This window comes from Scyliorhinus canicula, chromosome 13 (genome assembly GCF_902713615.1).
Source record: "Scyliorhinus canicula chromosome 13, sScyCan1.1, whole genome shotgun sequence".
In the NCBI taxonomy this organism is placed as follows: Eukaryota; Metazoa; Chordata; class Chondrichthyes; order Carcharhiniformes; family Scyliorhinidae; genus Scyliorhinus; species Scyliorhinus canicula.
In genome coordinates this window covers 77403236-77421493 of record NC_052158.1, presented here as the reverse complement: position 1 = coordinate 77421493, position 18258 = coordinate 77403236, and the positions used below count along the sequence as shown (strand labels likewise).

The 18258-nt window shown below is 46.3% G+C and overlaps 1 protein-coding gene across 1 annotated transcript; it reads left to right on the top strand.

Annotated features, from left to right (window-relative positions):
- Positions 1 to 8184: 8184 nt before the first annotated feature.
- On the top strand, positions 8185 to 16807 carry LOC119975616. The gene is made up of 4 exons (XM_038815407.1): positions 8185 to 8341; positions 10246 to 10590; positions 13301 to 13413; positions 16453 to 16807. Exons 1-4 carry the CDS (start codon positions 8185 to 8187, stop codon positions 16537 to 16539), a joined length of 702 nt encoding a protein of 233 aa, XP_038671335.1. The 3' UTR covers positions 16540 to 16807.
- The last annotated feature ends 1451 nt before the right edge of the window (positions 16808 to 18258 follow it).

Genomic DNA, 18258 nt, shown 5'->3' with positions numbered 1-18258 from the left:
CCCACACCGACCCCCCCTCCCCCCAGTACCCACTTCTGATCATGGCTATATTTGCCGCCCAGTAGTAATTCCTAAAGTTTGGTAGGGCCCTCGGATCTCCTCCAACAGCACTTTCCTTACTCGTGGGGTTTTACCCACCCACACAAACCCAGAGATCACCGCTTAAAACAGGCCTTTGGCATAAAAATATGGAGACACTGGAAACAAACAAAAATCTTGGGAGAACCGTCATCTTTACGGTCTGTACTCTCCGCACCAGTGATAGCGGGAGCATGTCCTGCCTTCAAAAGTCCTCCTTCATTTACTCAATTAACCGGGCCAGATTTAATTAATGCAACTGCTCCCATCCCCATGCCACTTGAATTCCCAAGTATCGAAAACCACTTTAAATGGTAACTCCCCCAGCCTCCTCCCCTGGATCACAAAAACCTCACTTTTACCCATATTCAATTCTCTCCCATGCCTCCTAGTGTGTCAGAAATATACAGGAGTATGTTGTCTGCATACAACAAGACCCTGTGTTCCAACCTCCCCGCCCCCTCCTCTCCCGGTCTAGACCCTTCCATCCCTTTGACGCTCTCAGCGCCATCGTCAATGGCTCTATAGCCAAGGCAAACAACACTGGGGAGAGTGGACATCCCCCGGCACAGTCTAAAATATTCCAAACTCACTTGGTTCATCCGCACACTCGCCATTGGCGCCTGGTACAGCAACCAGATCCAGTCAACAAAGCCCTGCCCAAACCCAAACCGCCCAGGACCTTCCACAAATACTTCCACTCCACCTGGTCGAATGCCTTCTCCGCGTCCATAGCGACCACCACCTCCACCTCCCTTCCCTCGGAGAGTAACATGATGAAATTCAAGAGCCTTCTAACGTTGGCCGTTAACTACCTGCCTTTGACAAATCCCATCTGGTCCTCCCCTATCACCCCCGGAACACAATCTTCTATCCTCGAGGCCAAAATCTTGGCCAGCAATTTGGCGTCTACATTTAGTAGGGAGATTGGTCTGTATGACCCGCATTGTTCTGGGTCCTTCTCCCGCTTCAGAATCAATGAGGTCGAAGCCTGTGACATTATTGGGGGAAGAACACCCACTCCCTAACCTCATTAAATGCCCTCACCAATAACGGACCCAGCACCCCAGAAAACGTCTTATTGAATTCCACTAGGTATCCATCCGGTCCCGGGGCCTTGCCTGCCTGCATGGTCTCCCATCCCACCACTACATCAACAATCCCGATCAGAGCTCCCAACCTCTCCAACAACCCTTCCTCCACCTTCAGAAACTCAAAACTCTCCAAGAACTGCCTCATCCCCTCCACCCCAGCTGCGGGCTCCGACTCATATAACCAACTGTACAATTCCTTGAACATCCCGTTCACCCCCGCTGAGTCCAAAATCGTGTTTCCCCCCTCTATCCTTCACTCTTCCTATCTCCCTGGCCACTTCCAGTTTCCTGAGCTGGTGTGCTAACATCCTCCTGACCTTCTCCCCATATTCATATACCACCCATCTCGCTTCCTTAACTGCCCCACCGCCTTCCCTGTGGATATCAGACCAAACTCGATCTGTAGCTTCTGCCGCTCCTTCCACAGCCCCGCTCCGGGGCCTCCGAGTACCTCCTGTCCACCTGGAGAATCTCCCTAACCAGCCTATCCATCTCTGCACGCTCCATCTCCCTATGAGTCCGTACCAAAATCAGCACCCCCCTAACTACTGCCTTTAGTGCTAACAGTCCTACATCCAATCTCCATTGCGGGCGCTGACCCTCTTCCTTGCTCACTGGTAGATCCACCCTGTGTGGGGCGTGAGCCTACACAACAATCGCCGAATACTCGGCATCTGCCACCCCCACCAGCAAAGCCCTGTCCAAAACGAAAAACTCAATCCGGGAGTACACTTTGTGCATGTGGGAAAATAAAGAAAACTCCTTCGCTCTTGGTCGTTCGAACCTCCACGGATCTACCCCGCCCTCCCCCCCATCTGCTCCATAAACCTCTTTAGCTCCTTTACCACCGTGGCACCCTCCCTGTCCTTGAACTCGACCTATCCAGCCTCGGATCTATAATCGTATTAAAGTTCTCCCCCCACCCCCCCCCCCCCCCCCCCCACCCCCAATGATCAGCCTATGTGAGACCAGGTGTTGATATTGCACTTATCAGGACAGGTGCAAGATTGTCAAAACTGAAAGGGAACAACAATTTACAGAGCATTACAGGATCGTGATGATTGGTTGGTAAGTGGATTCTGATTGGTAGAGGCGTTGCCATGTTTGTTCCCTATGAGAATTGATATTCTTGTGAATATTTCCTGATAAGTGCAAGGCGAAAAGCTTTGGCTGCATGTCACTTTTTCAGCAATTCAGAGAAACACATTAATTTAGCAAATGTATGTCATAGAAGAATTAGAATTAGAACAGTACAGCACAGAACAGGCCCTTCGGCCCTCAATGTTGTGCCGAGCAATGATCACCCTACTCAAGCCCACGTATCCACCCTATACCAGTAACCCAACAACCCCCATTAACATTATTTTTTTTAGGACACTAAGGGCAATTTAGCCTGGCCAATCCACCTAACCCGCACATCTTTGGACTGTGGGAGGAAACCGGAGCACCCGGAGGAAACCCACGCACACACGGGGAGGACGTGCAGACTCCGCACAGACAGTGACCCAGCCAGGAATCGAACCTGGGACCCTGGAGCTGTGAAGCATTGATGCTAACCACCATGCTACCATGACGAGCAATCGGTCCAAAGTGGCGATGTGAGCCGTAGAGAGCTGAACTACCTCATCCCACTTTCCAGCTCTTTGCTTAGAGTCCTAGAGGTCCTGGTGTTTTGGCTGCATATCCATTTTTATGTTCAAAGTGATGAGGGTTGTTGTCCCAAACATCCTTTCAGTCATCCAGCACCGTCTGAGTGAAAATATTTTTGAACTCCCCTCTAATTCTTTGATGAATTGTTTGAAATCTACATCCCCAGGTACAAATCGTAAAAAGCTAACAATATACTTCCTGTTCGCTCTGCCTCAGCCCCTCATAATTCTCATACTAGAATTAAATTTCCATTCAGCCTCCTCTATTCCAGAGACAACCACCCCTGACTACTGAACCATTTCTCACCACTAGAATTATCCATTCCTAGAAACATCAATTTTGTACTTTCCTTCATGTGGTCACATACTTCCTATGATGCGATGCCCAGAACCCCACACATCACTTTATATACAGGTCCAAGTATTATGTTTTGAATTTCTGCCTCGACTACCCTTTTAAGCAGTGAGTTTCCAATGCCTGTCCAGGACCCATTAGCTTCCTTAGCTTCCTACCACTGAATCAGTTTTGAATCCTACTCGCCCTTGAATCTCGTGGCTCTTTACTTTTCTGACCAATCTGTGATGTGGGACCATATCAAAAGCCTTGATAAAAATCCATGTAAAATATATCAACTTTGCACTACCTCCTTGTTATTCCCCTCCTCCAAAATATTCAATCTCCTCCAAAATATTCAATCAAGTTAGTCGCACACGACTTTAACAAATGCATTTTGACTCTCCTCCATTTGTGTTTTCCAATAACTTAACCACCACCAAAGTTAGGCTGACTTTCCCGTAATTATTCTATTTACTTCTTTCTTCCCTTTTTAACCAAAGGCCAGATGTTAACAGTACTCCAGTCCTAGGAAACCACACCTGCTGTCAGAGAGGATGGGAAAATTACACCCAGAGCTTCCACCATCTCTTCTCATTCTTCAACAGCTGGGGAGAGGTTTCATCTGGGTCTGGCGATGTATCCACTTTCAAAAAATATTAAGTACCAAAAGACACCCCAATCGCTCTCCCTCCACCCCATAGCAATGTTTATGCCACCCAATATTTTGCGTTCCTATCCCTTGACCTAAATGTCTGCAACAAATTCCCTCTTTGTTGAAGGCGGATGGAGAGTAGCCATTAAAAGCCACCTTCACAGATAAGTGACCCTTCATTGTCTTTAATCTACTTTTTCTGTCTCTAGTTGTCATCTAATCTTTACAATTCAGTGCAACATTGAGAGGCTTTGTGGTCGATTAACATGAGTTTAACTTCTTGTAAAGTAACCACTTCATTCTTGGCTCATGTGTCCGACAAGTCTGGTCAAGTCACTGCAGTGTGTCCTGTCGTCTTCATTATCCCGTTTGGGAGCAGAAACATGTCTACACACAATAAAATCATCAGCATCCATTTAATGCTGCTGATTCTCATCTGTGGTAAGTTCATTTGCTTCAATATTTCTGCTCCATGATTATATTCATCTCATTAGTTTGTTATCTCTTGCAGAATTATTGTTAGTGTGCCCATGCACTTAAAAAAAGCTGTTGGTTCAGAGGTCCACGCGATACAGGAACCTCAGCCAGATTCAACAACACATGGAAATAGACAAGCGAGTGAGAAAACTATGCTCATTTATTAGCTTGGTCATTATTTAATTAGTGTATTCCATGTGGAGGTATTAATTATCGTGCCCTTTTCTTTACCGACTACAACGTGGAAATAATGTGATTCATAGGATCAGTTTTAAACAGTTATCAGACAGGAGGAACCATAAATGCACCAACCTATTGATATCTAAACACAGTTCACAAAATAGTAATTGTCTATTGAGTTGGAAATTTTGCATTCATGAAGGTTAATATAAAGACTTCAAGCGAGATATTGTTACATTATGTAACACATGTATTGATGTAGATATTCATAGTTTTTATTCATTCCAGGAATGTGAGGGCTGCTGACTTTTTTGATCCATAGAAATCCTTAGAATCCCTGCAGTTCAGTGAGACGCCATTCGGCCCATTGAGTCTACAGTGACCCTCTGAAAGAGTGCCCTATGTAGGCTCACTCCCCCGCCCTATCCTCCTAACCCCACCTAACCTACACATCCCTAAGTGACAATCTAGAATGGGAATCCACCTCGCCTGCACATCTTTGGTCTGTGGGAGGAAACCAGGAGGAAACCCATGCAGACACGGGGAGAAAGTGCAAATTCCACATAGACCATTACCTAGGGCCGGAATTGATTCCAGGTCCTTGGCGCTGTGCGGCAGCAGTGCTGCCCCACCTTAAACTATGGTTAAGAAGGCGGTGGTGAGGCTGCAGTCCATTTGATGTAGGGAGGGATTTCCACATTTTTAAAGCAACAAGGGAAGACACCTCCGACACCCCAAAGATCACCACCATAGGGTCCAGCTTCACCTCAACCCTTACAATCCTCGATAGGGCTCCAAACACCGCCTCCCAAAAGTTCTCCAACTCCTCACACCTCCAGAACATATGAGCATGATTTGCCAGCCCCGTCCCACACTTCCCACACCTGTCTGCTACCCCCAGAAAAAACACACACATTGAGCCCAAGTCATATGGACCCTGTGCACCACCTTAAATAGTATCAAACTCATTCTTGACACGAGGAGGTTGAGTTCACTCGCCGCATTACCTCACACCAAAGTCCCCATACCATCTGCCTCCGCAACTTTCCCTCCCACTTCCACTTGATCCTTTTCATTAATGATTGTCCTGCTCTCCCAGCCACACATATATGTCCCCAATGCTGTCATCCCCCACCTCAACCGGGAGCAGCATTTGTTTCAGAAGCATATATTCCGGGTATCTGAGGGAACAAAGGCAGTTCCTTATGCATAAAGTCCTGCACCTGCCAGTGCCTAAACTCGCTCCCCCTTGGTAACTTAAACCTTTCCCGCAGCTCCTCCAGCCCAGCAAACCTCCCCTCCGCAAACATGTCCCTGACCTGCACTAACCCCTGCTCCCTCCACCACATATACATCGCATCCATACTCCCCCAGTGTGAACCAATGGTTCCCGGACAATGGCGTCAACACCAACATGTAACCAAGTTTAAAGTGCCGCCTTAGCTCGGTCCAGATTCCATCACCAGACTTCCTGTGTACTTTCTCAGAGCGTGAGGCAACAGTGCTCTCACCAGAGCCTGCAGGCCCTACCCTTACAAAACTCCTCCACTAGTCTGACCCATTCTCCCCCTCCCCCTCCCGCCATCGTCTCACCTTCTCCACATTCAGCGCCCAATAATAATGCAACAAGACTGGAAGCACCAACCCCCTTTCCTGCCTCTGCCTTTGCAACAAAGCTCTGTTCACCTTCGGCATCTTCCCTGCCCGCAGAAATTCCGGGATTAGTACATCAACCTTCCGAAATAAGGCCTTGGGAAGAAAAATCTGGAGGAACTAAAATACAAACAGGAATCTTGGCAGCATGTTCATCTCCACCACCTGCACCCTCCCCACCAACGTCAGATGCAGCGTATCCCAATTCTTAAGGTCCCCCTTGATCTCCTCTAATAACCTCGTCAGTTTCCACCTTAGCATTGTGGCCTACTCATGCATTACCTGGATCCCCAGGTATTGAAACCACTTCCTCACCACCTTAAATGGCAGAGCCCCCAGATTCGCACACCCCACCCCAACAGCATTCACCAGAAACACCTCAATTTTCCCTACATTCAATTTACAACCGAAAAAACCCCAAACCTCCCCAGAAGGCCCATGATTCTGCCCATATTTTCCAACGGGTCTAATGAACAACAGGTCATCGGCGTACAACAACACCTGATACTCCCTGCCCCCCCTCACAATCCCCCGCCACTCAGGCCCAAAGTGCCATCACCAAGGGCTCAATGCAAACAATAGCAGCAACAGCGGGCACCCCTGTCTCATCCCCCTATAGAACCCAAAATACCCGAGTTCATCTCATTTGTTCCGTCCACTTGCCATGGGGGATAGACACAACAACCGGATGCACGCCACAAACCTCGGCCCAAACCCAAACCTCTCCAGAATAAGAACACAAGAACATAAGAACATAAGAACTAGGAGCAGGAGTAAGCTATCTGGCCCCTCGAGCCGGCTCCACCATTCAATGAGATCATGGCTGATCTTTTGTGGACTCAGCGCCACTTTCTGACCCGAACACCAAAACCCTTAAGCCCTTTATTCTTCAAAAAACTATCTATCTTTACCTTAAAAACATTTAATGAAGGAGCCTCAACTGCTTCACTGGGCAATGAATTCCATAGATTCACAACCCTTTGGGTGAAGAAGTTCCTCCTAAACTCAGTCCTAAATCTACTTCCCTGTATTTTGAGGCTATGTCTCCTAGTTCTGCTTTCACCCGCCAGTGGAAACAACCTGCCCACATCTATCCTATCTATTCGCTTCATAATTTTAAATGTTTCTATAAGATCCCCCCTCATCCTTCTAAATTCCAACGAGTACAGTCCCAGTCTACTCAACCTCTCCTCATAATCCAACCCCTTCAGATCTGGGATTAACCTAGTGAATCTCCTCTGCACACCCTCCAGTGCCAGTATGTCCTTTCTCAAGTAAGGAGGCCAAAACTGAACACAATACTCCAGGTGTGGCCTCACTAACACCCTATACAATTGCAACATAACCTCCCTAGTCTTAAACTCCATCCCTCTTAGATACCTCCACTCTACCTGGTCAAAGGCCTTCCCCGCATCCATGGACACTATCACGTATGTTGCCGCCTGGAACTATTTTCCTGGTCCTCCATCTTTTCTCGCAGCGTCTTACACATGTCCCCGAGGATTGTCAACTCCGCCTCCAACAACAAAACCTGATCACTCTGGTCCAACACCACCTTCTCCACCTGCTGGATCATCACCCCCCTGCACCTTGAAGCTCTTCTCCCCATTCCAAAGCCCTGTAAAGAGGTGTTGCTGCCCCCTCAAACGCCTTTGACCAGTTACTCTGCATTTCCTTACGCTGCGGCTGAAACTCGGCCTTAACAAAGCTCATCAACTGCTTCATTTGGTAACCCGTAGAGGCCCATCAGGGGGGAAACATCCCCTCCACTCTCTTTCCAACATTTCCACCGAAATTCTCCAAAGTTTGTGCAAAAGGTGCCAAAAACAATGCCTTCAGGCAGGACCACCACGTGTGTGACCACTCATTCCATGGCCGCCACTGGAAGTCCAGGTTCCATTTTCACAACTCTTTTAATTCATTGGATTCTGAATAAATGTGAAGGAGAAACACGATGAAGGTTAGCTTTTATGGTTTTGTACTGGATTTGTGAACCTGTTCTTTAAAAGCAGCTTCATGTTTTTGTCCCCTGTCCCCGACAGTGGAATTGCTCAAGCTGCGCCCATGCATAGCCACTCTTGTGAAAAGCATTATGACAAAGAAAATGAGCCTGGTAACATTGGAAATATGAACCAAAACCATTTGAATCAATTCATCAGTGTGATAAATACCAAATGGGATTTTCGGCCTATCTACAAAGGCTTGGATATTGGAATACAGAGTAAAGTTTAATGATTTGAAATGAGTTGTTAAAAATTACTGCAACAGGACTTAGAGAGATGGCAAAATGGGCAGACAAGTAACAGTTGAAATTTAATACAGAGAAGTGTAAGGTGATTCTTTTTTTGGTGGAGGGGACAGGAAGAAGTAATGCAGGTTTGATGGCTGTAATAAAAGCAAAATACTGCAAATGCTGGAAATCTGAAATAAAAGCAGAAAATGTTGGAAAACCCCAACAGGTCTGGCAGCATACCTCTCTAAGGTTTGGGCCAAGAGATGCGGTGGGGGTTGCGCATGTGAGGAGGAAGTATTTCTTGATGCAGCGCGGGGTGCTCACTGTCATTGAGGATGATGGAAACAGAAAGCAATGATTTCAAATCACAATTGGGTAGGTACTTGAAGGAAATTATTGGTCCTGAAAATGCTGGAGTCTATTATGAAGGATGTGATAAAAGGACACTTAGAAAATATCAATGGGATTAGACAAAGTCAACACAGATTTATAAAAGGGAAAGCATGTTTGTCAAATTAAGGATGTAACCAGCAGAATAAATAAGTGTGTTGTGTGGGTGTGGTGTATTTGGATCTTTCGAATGCTTTTGATAAAAATCCCACCTAAAAGGTTACTGTGCAAAATGGGATTGGGGGAAATATATTGGTATAGATTAAGAATTGGTTAGCAGACAGAAAACAGAGAGTAAGGATAAGTGGGTTGTTTTCAAAGTGGCTGGCAGTGACTTGTTGGATCCCGCAGGAATCAATGCTTGTGACCCAGCTAATCACAATATACATCAATGATTTGTATGAGGCAACCAAGTTTACTGATGATACAAACCTTGGTGGGGATGTGAGTGGTAAGGAGGATATTAGAAAGCTTCAAGGTGATTTAAGCAAGTTGAGTGAGTGTGTAAATACAGGACAGATGCAATATGGCATGGATTCATGTGAAGTTATCCACTTGGGCAGAGAAACAGAATGGCAGAATATTATTTAAGCAGTGATAGATTGGGAAATTTTAATGTACAATAAGATCTATGTGTCCTTGTACACCAGTCACTGAAAACAAGCGTGCAGGTGGCAGTAAGCAGTTGGTCTCCATTGCAAGATAACTTGAGTATACAAATAAAGATGTCATACTCCAGCTGTACAGGGCCTTGGTGAGACCACATCTGACGTGCTGTATGCAGCTTTTGCCTCCTTATCGAAGAAAAAATATACTTGCCATGGAGGAGGTGTAATCAATATTCACCAGGCCAATTTCTGCGATGGCAGGATTATTGGATGAGGAGTGATTGGGTCAACTAGGCCTCTATTCACTGGAATTGAGAAAAATTGAGAGGGCATCTAGTTGAAGCATACAAAATTCTGACAGCGTTGGACAGACTGGATGCGGGGGGTCACAATCTCAGCATATAGGACTGAGATGAGGAGAAACATGTTTACTCAGATGATGAAGAACCTGTGGAATTCACGACCGCAGAAGCCTGTTGAGGCCAGTTCACAGAATACATTTAAAAAGGAAATAAATAGATTTCTAGGCACTAAAGGTGCTGCGGTCTATGGGAAAAGCACAAGGGTATGGCATTGAGATACAGAATGGCGGAGCAGGTTCGCAGGGCTGACTGGCCTCCAACAATGTTCTAATCCTACTTTTAGATTCCAAATTTATTAACTAAAATCCATCTACCACTGTACTGAACCCAATTTCTTAAACCGTGGGCCCCGAGTCTCTGGGTTATCAGGCCAGCGATATTACCACTTGGCCAGGGTCTTCCCCAGGTAAGTGTGTGGGGACTGAGCCAGCAGGATAACCACTGTAATGCCAGTTGTCAGCTTTTGCGGGTTTATGCTCAAATCGCCCTTTAAAGCTTCTATCGTTTTGATTATTTGTTTTTGTTCTCTCAGCCGGTGAATCACAAGTTACGGTCCTGCAGGCCCCTCAGTCGGTAGACGCAACCGAAGGCGACTCGGTGACTATGAACTGTACCTATGGAAGTGGGTTGCTGCCGGTTCCTGTCGGACAAGTCTCCTGGTCACGCGGTGCTTCAAGGGAAAACGCGACGGAGTTGGAGGAGGACCCGCTGCTCATGAGACGAACGGAGAGGTCGAAATCCCATCACTTCACCGAAAGGAGAATTTTCATCAAAATCTCGGACCTCAGGCAGGATGATTCTGCCACTTATTTCTGCACAGCCAAAGCAATGACTGGGGAACTCAGCGTGGGCAATGGTACCAAACTCAAAGTACAACGTAAGCAGCAAAAGGACTGAAGCGATTCCAAAACAAACACTCGTTCCTGAGTTGGTTAGGTGTCTGAATGGGAAGGGGAGTACACAATAAGGAAAATACTGAGACGTGTAGAGGATGTTGGATGTTCATGAATTCAGACCCATGAAAGTAGCTGGAGAAGTCCGTAAGGTGGTCAGGAAGGCAGAGGGACACTGATCTTTATAAGCTGAGGGGTAGAATACAACAGATGGGAGGTTATGCTAAAAGTGGAGAAAGCACTAGTTAGGTCACAGTTGGAGCATTAATTGCAGTTTAGGTCACCATATTGGAGGAAAGATGTGATTGCCCTGGAGCTGGTATAAGAGCAGATTTATGCAGACATTGCCTGGACTGCTTGACCGTTGGGCCGGTACGGTGCACGCTGGGTAGCACTGCTGACGCACAGCGACAGGGACCCAGTTTCAATTCCAGTCTTAGGTGCCCGTCTGTGTGCGATTTATACATTCTATCTGTATGCGTAGGTTTCCTCCGAGTGTTCCGCTTTCCTCCCGCAGTCCAAAGATGTGCAAGTTGGGTGGATTGTCTCTGCTTTAATTGTGCAGGTTAGGTTGGATTGTGATGGGGGAGTGGACTTGGGTAGAGTGCTCTTTCGGAGGATCAGTAGAGACTCCATGGGCCAAATGGCCTCCTTATGCCCTCTGTGGACTATATTTAGAATGTTAACAATAAAGGAAGGGTGGATAGGCCTGGACTGTTTGTTCTCTTTAAGTCAGAAAACGTTGAGGGGGGATCTCTTGAAGTTTGTGATTTAGGGGGGGATTCAGATAGAGTGATTGGGAAAGCCTATCCCCCTGAATTGAATGGGGTAAAATATGGGGCATTAATTTTGTCTAAGAGACAGGAGATTTAGGGGAGATTAGGGGGTTGTTTTTCACCCCAAGGATGAGGGGGAATCTGCATCTTTTTGCCTAAATGGCCGGTAGAGGTCAAACATGGCGAGTAGTGGTGGTTTGGAACCTGTGGAAGCAGGGACAATGAATGATATCAAATGGAAATTGGGTATGGACTTGAAAAACATGAATTTGCAGGGCTACAGTGATAGAACACGGCTGTCTGGATTGCTCTATCAGGAAGCAGCATGGACCCGATGGACCGAATGACCACCTCCCGTGCCACAAATATACATTTAGAAAGTACATTGACATGTGCTTGTCGTGTCTGATCAGACCAAGTATCACAAGCTGGAAAGTGGGATTATCCTGGATAACTACTTGCTGGCTGGCACACGCACAGTGGGCTGGATGGCCTCCCACTGAGCTGTAAATAACTATTATTCTATGATTTTTAAAAAAAATTGTTTAACTTCAACTGAACAAGCTAGGTAAGAATTCATTCACTCAAAACAGCTATTTTTTCAGATTTAAATTTAACTTTGCAATTGAACCTCATTTTCTTACTTCTTAATGGCAAATAGAAAAGATGAAAGATTAAAAAATAACGCAGAGTTCATTGCAAAGCATGACAAGCAATTAAAATGCCTTTGACACAGTAAGAACATAGAACAGTGCAGCACAGAACTGGCCCTTCGGCCAGTTCCTTAACCTTACTTTTTTATTAGGCCACTACGGGCAATTTAGCATGGCCAATCCACCTAACCCGCACAACTTTGGACTGTGGGAGGAAACCGGAGCACCCGGAGGAAACCCACGCACACAGGGGGAGGACGTGCAGACTCCACACAGTCAGTGACCCAGCCGGGAATCGAACCTGGGACCCTGGAGCTGTGAAGCATTTATGCTAACCACCATGCTACCCTGCTGCCCCAAACAATGTTCTGAATTCCACTTCCCTGGTGAGAGTTCTTTTTCTGAGTCCCCAATCTATGGACTGAATTAGTCAACTGATTTGTTAGTGTTGGGGTAGATTTTAGAACAGTACAGCACAGAACAGGCCCTTTGGCCCTCGATGTTGTGCAGAGCAATGATCACCCTACTCAAACTCACATATCCACCCTATACCCGTAACCCAACAACTCCCCCTTAACCTTACTTTTTAGGACACTACGGGCAATTTATCATGGCCAATCCACCTAACCCGCACATCTTTCTTTCCTAAAAATCATTAGCGCACCAGCTAGGTTTACAACAATCATGTTCACCATTACCGAGAATAGTTTTCCATTTGTTAATCGAATTCAAATTTGTCCAGTGATATTATCACGATGCCACAGTCTCCCCAACATTTGGATGCTGAATGGCTTGAGTCACAAGAATCAATAAAACTAGGATGGGACGTTGAGCATGTTGGTAGGGAAGACATCCCTATTTAAGGAGTTCAGGGCATGCGCTGTCTAATTTTGCTGTGGTTGCTCCATTCAGGCTACCTATTAACCCTAGGCAGAAGGGCCACAGAACCTCTCAATTTTATCCTCCTTTGGATTTGGAATTGCAGGTGTTAGATTCCATGAATGGGCCAACATGGCATCACATTCCAAAGATCCCAAATCTTAATGAGCAGGAAATAAATGGCCAAATGTTTGGTTTACTATTATTAATAGTGTGCACACAATTTAAAAGAACAGGTGATTAAATGCTACATGTTCCTCGAAGCAAGCATTTAGTGAGAGTGTATCTAAACAAAAATGTGTTGAAGGTTTCCATGCAGAATCGTGCGCATGTTCCGCTTGCCTTCATCAACAGCAACCCCTACTTCACTGCACTTTTCCTTTTAGGTCGAATTTGTGGGAATGAATTTATTTCGCCTCCAGTCGCTGGTATCCTTGTTGGGAAATGCATTCTCACCATCCTCCTCATTTTCTTTGGTGTTGTGGCATGTCTGGTAAAGGTACGAGGCTCGCTTATCCACTCCTTATATCTTAAGAAAAGCTAAATGTGAATTTTGTTTTTGGGATATCAAATTCTACAACTGGATAAAAGTAGTGTCTGTTCAGTGTTGACCATGGGACAAAGGAACACGAGAGGGTTCTCAGCCCTTGGACCTGCTATTTTTGCTGATTTTGTTGCTAATCTGCAAGTTAACTCCATATTCCCACCTTTGGTCCACTTTCCACTTGCCTGGAAGAGTGCAGCTCCAACAACACTCAAGAAGCTTGACACCATCCAGGCCAAAGCAGCCTGCGTGATTGGCACCTTTTCCACAAAAGTTCACTCCCTCCACCACTGACATATAGTAGCCGCAGTGTGTACCATCTACAAGATGCACTGCAGGAACTCACCAAGGCTCCTTAGACAGCACATTCCAAACCCACGACCACTACCATCTAGAAGGACAAGGGCAGCAGACACATGGGGGCTCTACCACCTGGAAGTTCCTCTCCAAGTCACTCGGCATCCTGGCTTGGAAATATATGGGCATTCTTTCATTTTTGCTGGGTCAAAATCCTGGAACATCCTCCCTAATAGCACAGTGGATGTACCTTCACCACATGGACTGCAGCGGTTCAAGAAGAATGCTCACCACCATCTTCTCAAGGACAATTAGGGATAGGCAATAAATTCTGGCCTAGCCAGACCCACACCCCGAAAAAAAATGAATTAACAAAAAGTATAGAAAAAATCCTAACTGATTCAATCTCTCTTCACGTTTCTGTCCAACCATCCCAGAATCAGTCCGGTAAACTTTCGCTGCACTCCCTCCATAGATCCTTCCTCAGATAAAGAGACCAAAACTGCATGAAATATTTCAGGTGTGGTCTCACCAAGGCCCTGTATAATTGCAGCAAGACACTGCTGCTCCTGTACTCGAATCCAGTCACTATGTAGCACATTTGCCTTCTTCACCACCTGCTGCACCTGCATGCTTACTTTCAGTGACTTGTACAAGGACACTCAGGTCTCATTGCACATTTTCCTCTCTTGATCTATAGCCATTCAAATAATAATCTGTCTTCCTGTTGTTTCTGCCAAAGTGGATAACCTCATATTTATCCATATTACACTGCATTTGCCATGCATTTATCCACTCACTCAGCTTGTCCAAATCACACTGAAAAATCTCTGCATCCTCTCACCAGCCATCCCCCTCCCTCACCCCCCCTCCCCCCCACCGCCACATCACCCATCCACCCAGTTTTGTGTTATCTGCAAATTTGGAGATATTACACATAGTTTCCTCAGCAAAATCATTATTGTGTATTGTGAATAGCTTGGGTCCCAGCACCAGTTCCTGTGGTACCCCATGAGCCAATGCCTGTCATTTGGAAAAATACCTGTTTATTCCTATTCTTTGTTTCCTGTCTGCCAACAAGTTTTCTATCCATCTCAGTACACTAGCCCTAATCCCACAATCTAAACCGTTGATGAACTCAGACAATAGTTGAGACCTTAACACAGATCGCTCCCATCCCATTAAAATGGACACAAAATACTGGAAAGACTCAACAGGGCTAGCAGCTTCTGTGGAGAGAAACAGAATTGTCATTTTGAGTTTTACATGACTCTTCATCAGAACTGGGTAGAGGCAGAAATGTGATGGGCTATATGATGTTGGAAAAGAGGGAGGAGTAAATGGAGCAAAGTAGAAGGTCAGGGATAGGTTGGAGGTCAAGGGTGATTAAATCATAAAGATGTAATGGAGCAAAAGACAAAAGGAGTACTAATGATAACATTAAAGAAGTCTTACAACACCAGGTTAAAGTCCAATGGGTTTATTTTGAATCATTAGCTTTCGGAGCGCAACTCCTTCCTCAGGTGAATCTCCATGTAGGAGACTGGAGCCGGGATTCTCCAATTTCGCAGTCTTGTTCTGATTCCGGCGTGAAAAGCGGCGCCAACCACTCCGGTGTCAATGGTCCCCAATAATCAGAAATGCTCCCCTTCCTTAGGGGATAGGTCGGTGCTGGAGTGGTCACTGCAGCTCCAGCCGGCGCGGAACGTCCGGCACAAGTTCGCACATGCGCGCTACGGCCGGCGTGATTTTGCGCATGCATGGAACGGCCGGCGTGATTCCGCGCCATGCGCGTGGGTTCCCATCTCCACGCCTGCCCCCGGGCAATATGGCGGAGCCTTACAGGGGCCCGGCGTGGAGGAACATTAGCCCCCACGGAATCAGCCACCCGCCGATCGGTCTGCCCTGCCCAGGATCGGATCCCCCCGTGCCCTGTCCAGGATGGTTCCAGGAGACACACCTTCCAGTTGCCGTCATGTGGGACCTGAGTAACCCACGCCGGCGGGACTCGGCCAAACTCGGCCCATCGGGGCCCGGAGAATCGGCAGGGGGAGGGGGGCTGCTTTCAACAGCCCCCGACAGCCGCAGCGGCAATCCCGCGGGCTCCGAGAATCGGCGCCGGAGAATCGGTAAGCCGGTGGCGGGGCTCAATTCTCCCGTCTCCGGCGCGGGGTCGGAGAATCCCACCAGGGTCTTTCCATTTCAGTTGAATTTTCTGGAGTGCGGGCTCCATAGTGGATGTGGAGAGGATATTTCCTCTTGTCAGAAAATCTAGAACTAGGGGGTGACATTTTTAAAATAAGGGACCGTTCATTTGAGACAGAGATGAGGAGAATCCTTTTCTCTCAGAGGATCAGGAATCTCTGGAACTCTCACGATAGTGGACTGCATTGTTTGCGATTTTTGTCCTGCCATTGAATTCTCATGATGGGCCTTAGGTGATTTTAGTGGAGGCATCCAAAGCATTGCCAGGATGCTGATGGTAACGCCAACATTCTGTACCATATAGCAGGAATGAATGAATAGAACAATGATGGAGTTTGAGCTCACACATGCACTGCAATAGCGAGTGACTAGTATTTTGATAAAGCCTTAAGCGTTCTCCTGTCAATATCAACATAAGCACGTACAACTTTGAGACAGATTGAGAAATATCCTCGACTTTCCAGCACTAATTATCATTTTACATACCAACAGCCTAAGAATCCTGATAAAGGTCCGATTATGAAATCTATGGTTTCCAAAGTTTGCAAAAGAAGTTTGGTGATTTCCGAAGAACCATGAAATGAAAATTCACTTGGAATAAATAAGTGATTTTCCCAACCCAACCTGACCCGCAGCCTCCAGAATGGAATCTGTAACAAACATTGCTGCCATCGTGAATTCACTTTTTGCCCCAAGATTAATGTTTTTATTTGTTTACGTGCCTCTCTTTTTTTTTAAAAAAAGAATATTTACCGTTTTCTGATTCATGCTTTGAGAGATGTTTGAAGAAATTTAAATTAAATGTAGACTGATTACTCATATCACATTCTGTTATTAGTTGCACTGTCAAGAGATAATGTTATATTGTGTTGTTTTTATTTTTCCGCATTTGTATTGTCATTAATATAGGACAATGCATTAAGGGGAGACATCTACAAATGTACTTAATAAACTAACATAAGAGATAAATGGGGAATAGATTATTTTACCGCAGAATGTACTTCACCAGTCATTAAACATTAACCAGTCAACAGTACAATAAAGTCACCAGCCACTGCAAAAGTATTTTTTCAACATCTTCATCAGGTTGTTCGTTCAGACCACCCACCTCTCTTTCCCTTTCCTGCAGTTCCCAGCAGTAGACTCTCAAAAGTAGAAAATCACACTAGAAAGTCACACCAATGCAGAGCATGCCAGAAGAGCAGAAGAGGCGGCGATAAACAAACACACGCCTCCAGACATTAAACATGAAATAGTTGCAGCTCAATAACGCCACAAGCAATCTGCAAAGCATTTCTTCAACACCTTCAGCAAGGTGTTTGCTTGCATCACTCCACCTCTTAATCCCTCTTCCACAGCTCCGAGCAGTAGACTCTCAACAGTGGAAAGTCACACCGGAAAGTCACTCAGATGCAGAGCATGCGAGAAAAGAGAAAAAGCACCCTTTCACCTTCACCTACCCCTTCACCAGTGGTGGGAGCAGGTCATCGTACATCATCCCTTTCATTGCTCCGGGTCACAGAAGCAAAAGAGATGGCAGGAGACAAACACACATCCTCCAGGGAGCTGCAGCTGCATTCAGATCAATCCGCCTCTCTGTTCCCCTCCATCAGCTCCCATAAGGAGACTCTCAATAATGAAAGGTCACACTGGAAAATTTCAACAATGCAGAGCATGCCAGAATAGAGAACGATCACCCCTTCCTCTTCCCCAGTACAGTCATTCTACATTCTCCTTTTCCTTACTCTAGGTCAGAGAAGCAGAAAAGGCAACAGCAAACAAACACACCCCCTCCAGGCATTTGTAGCCAACAACAAGAACAAGCAGCAAACACAATGTGCAGCCACTTGTGAGCGAACAATTGTAATTCTTTATCAAAAATAGCCTTAAGCTGTGCAGCCAGAGGCTGCTCACAGTCAGAGGGAGTTAAAGTGACCGGCACCAAATTACCATGGACAGAGCACTGCCCTGGAGGTGTTTGGTGGGACAGGCAGATAGCAGCTACGGTTGCCCCTATTATGGGTGCACATAATCCAGGGGATGGCCTGTCAGACACGTGGGTGCTGAGCCCCTCAACACCCAAACACAGAGGCGATGCCCCACCGATGGCACCTAGCCCCTTGAGTAAGCCCGTCCTGTCTGGGACCCCGACTCCCTTCTCACCATGTTTCCCACCCCCCACCTCCCTCCCTGAGCACTGGGGCAGCAGTTTCAGCGCCCCTGGGCTGCAAGCCATTGTGCTAGCTTCCTGTTTTTAAATAGGAGTGCTATAGGGTGCCTGCATGACCTTCCACTGGG